This window comes from Galeopterus variegatus, unplaced genomic scaffold, assembly GCF_000696425.1.
Source record: "Galeopterus variegatus unplaced genomic scaffold, G_variegatus-3.0.2 Scaffold116, whole genome shotgun sequence".
Lineage (NCBI taxonomy): Eukaryota > Metazoa > Chordata > Mammalia > Dermoptera > Cynocephalidae > Galeopterus > Galeopterus variegatus.
The window spans coordinates 59,764-62,059 of NW_007726227.1; the positions used below are offsets into that span (position 1 = coordinate 59,764).

Here is a 2,296-nt window from a genome sequence, read left to right on the forward strand (position 1 = left end):
CACAATGGTCCGCTCTTGCCCCTCATCTCCTGATGAGCAAACTGAGACGAACGCATGGTGAGACCAATGGTGGGGCAGCCGGTGAAAGGAAAATGAGACAAATTCCCTGCATGTGGGCCTAAGGAGAAGATAACTTGCAAGAGCTGAAACTACCAGGTCACTTTAGGATGCCACTTGATCTCCTCCACTTTCTATAAAATGACAAGAAATGCAAATCACATGCTGAAAGGAGCACATTCTTCTCAGGGTTCCTCCTGGCCAGCCACTGAAAGACACCTGCACACAGAACCCCGACTTCACTCCACAGGCCACCATCTCTCCATCCCTTTCCAAAGTTTTGGGGCTTTGGGGGACGTGAGTTAATCCATTGAGGTGCCTGGCTTCCCCCTTTCAAACGAGAGCATGCACCTCACTCCAGATCCATCCTCTGGGCTTTCTGACTTCCGATTTCCAGGGAGGAAAGAAAGATGCAGAAACACACGCTTCTGTTTTGTTGCTGTGAGGAGCCTTTGTGAAATGGAGCTACAGGCATCCGGCCAAACCTTATTTTCCCTTCCTAACCCTCAGCTTGGTCCCTGCAGGAATCCGATCTGGCTCAACTAGGCCGGCCCTCTGCACGCTGGCTGTTACCGTGATGTTTGTGATGGAGCTGGGTGGCTGGGACGGCCTCTTGCTTCCCCTGTGCTCTCCCTTAGTCCTGGCCATTTCTCAGGACGCATCAGAACCTCCACCAGAGGGGAAGGGGGCAAACAGGAGGGTAACCCTCTGATTAGTTGGTTAGTCTGCTGGTTAGTGGATTTGAGAGAAAATCACTAAGGTTAGGGGTGACAACACTGTCCCCCAGACTGGGATCATAGATGACACTCAGTGAACATGTCAAATAAAAACGTTAATGAATACAGGAGGAGAGAGAAACCCCTGGCTATAAGATTTCAGGTTTGTTTTTTTTTAATCTATGTGTCTGTGATGTTAAGGCAAGGGATAATTATGAGTTAATTGTGTCAGGTTTACAAATGTGCTATTACCTACAAAATAATCTTTCTTTTAGCTCTTGAGAGTTTGATTTTCCAGAATTTATACTGCATTTCCATCCAACACTCAAGCAAGATTAATTTGGATTTGCATAATCTTGTCAAGGCTTTTCATTTCTGCTCGACTCCAATTATAATGAATTAGTCCTGCTCTCCAGTTAAAAAGTATAGTCTTAAAGGGGCAATACATTCTGGATGGCCGGGTTTCCTAAAATGGCTTTGGGGTAGAGGCTCTTTTCAGCCATAGCCCCACAACCAATGCCAATCACTGAAGCATTATTTTAGCCCCAGAAGGTGACCTTTGGGTGGTCATCTAATCCAATGACCTTACTGTGTGGCTGAAGAAACTAAGGCTCAGATAGGAGAAGGGACAGACCGATCATCACTCCCCAATTCTTCACCCCTTCCTTCATGTCCTTTGCCCTGTGAGTCTGCTGGTCTTCCCACTAGAGGGGGGCGGGTATATTTTCCCCAATCCATTGATGTTGACCTCTGCCAATAAAATGTGGGTGGAAGTGAAGGTAAGTCAGTCCCAAGCGAAGACTCTAAGAGGCACCCTGTATTTCCCCTTGCCCTCTTGCATTCCAGTGACACACCGTGAGAAGCGCACTCCCCAGCCAGCCACTGGTTCAAAGAAAAGGAGCAAACGCATGGAGTAGACATGGACCCCACCTGCTGCCTGAATCAAATACAAGCAGCTGCAGCATGAGGCAGAGCTACGTAGCCAGCCCCAGCTGAGATTAATCAAACTACAGTCAACCCCAGGATGCTGAGCAGGAGAATAAATGCTTGTGATTATAAACTACCAAGTTTAGGGGTGGGTTGTTATGTGGCTTATTGTAGCAATAGCTGACTGATACAGCTACTGGGCTGAAACCCCAACTCTTAGTCCCCTCTAGTCTGGGGCCCTTTTCTCCAGCATGGGGTGCTGGGTACACTCACCATCCACACCATCATGTAGGAGAAGGCTGCGATCCATAACGTGGAGGAAGCAAATGTCACCATAAACCATTTCTCCCAGCGAGGCTTGTTGCAGTTGGGTACAGTGAAGTATAAGACCAAACTCAGTGGCCAGGTGAACACCCACTTCACGATTTCCAGTTTGCCAGCTGGAAAAATGAAAAAGGCAAAAACCAACAACAAAAAATCAGATAGCTTTATTTGTCTGCTCTGCTAGCCCCTCACATTGATTTCCCCAAAACTAAGTTATTATATGGCTCTTTTCCTAAAACATTCAAATGGCTTTCCACCAACAAAACCTGACA

At 47.2% G+C, this 2,296-nt stretch overlaps 1 protein-coding gene across 1 annotated transcript in view; it reads right to left on the bottom strand.

The window, feature by feature from the left end:
- SLC24A3 (solute carrier family 24 (sodium/potassium/calcium exchanger), member 3) overlaps positions 1–2,296 on the bottom strand; it is a 406,199-nt gene that overhangs the window by 30,353 nt on the left and 373,550 nt on the right. Inside the window, exon 11 of the mRNA XM_008587241.1 lies at positions 1,974–2,140. Coding sequence (XP_008585463.1) covers positions 1,974–2,140 — 167 coding nt within the window. The remainder of the gene's footprint in view (positions 1–1,973; positions 2,141–2,296) is intronic.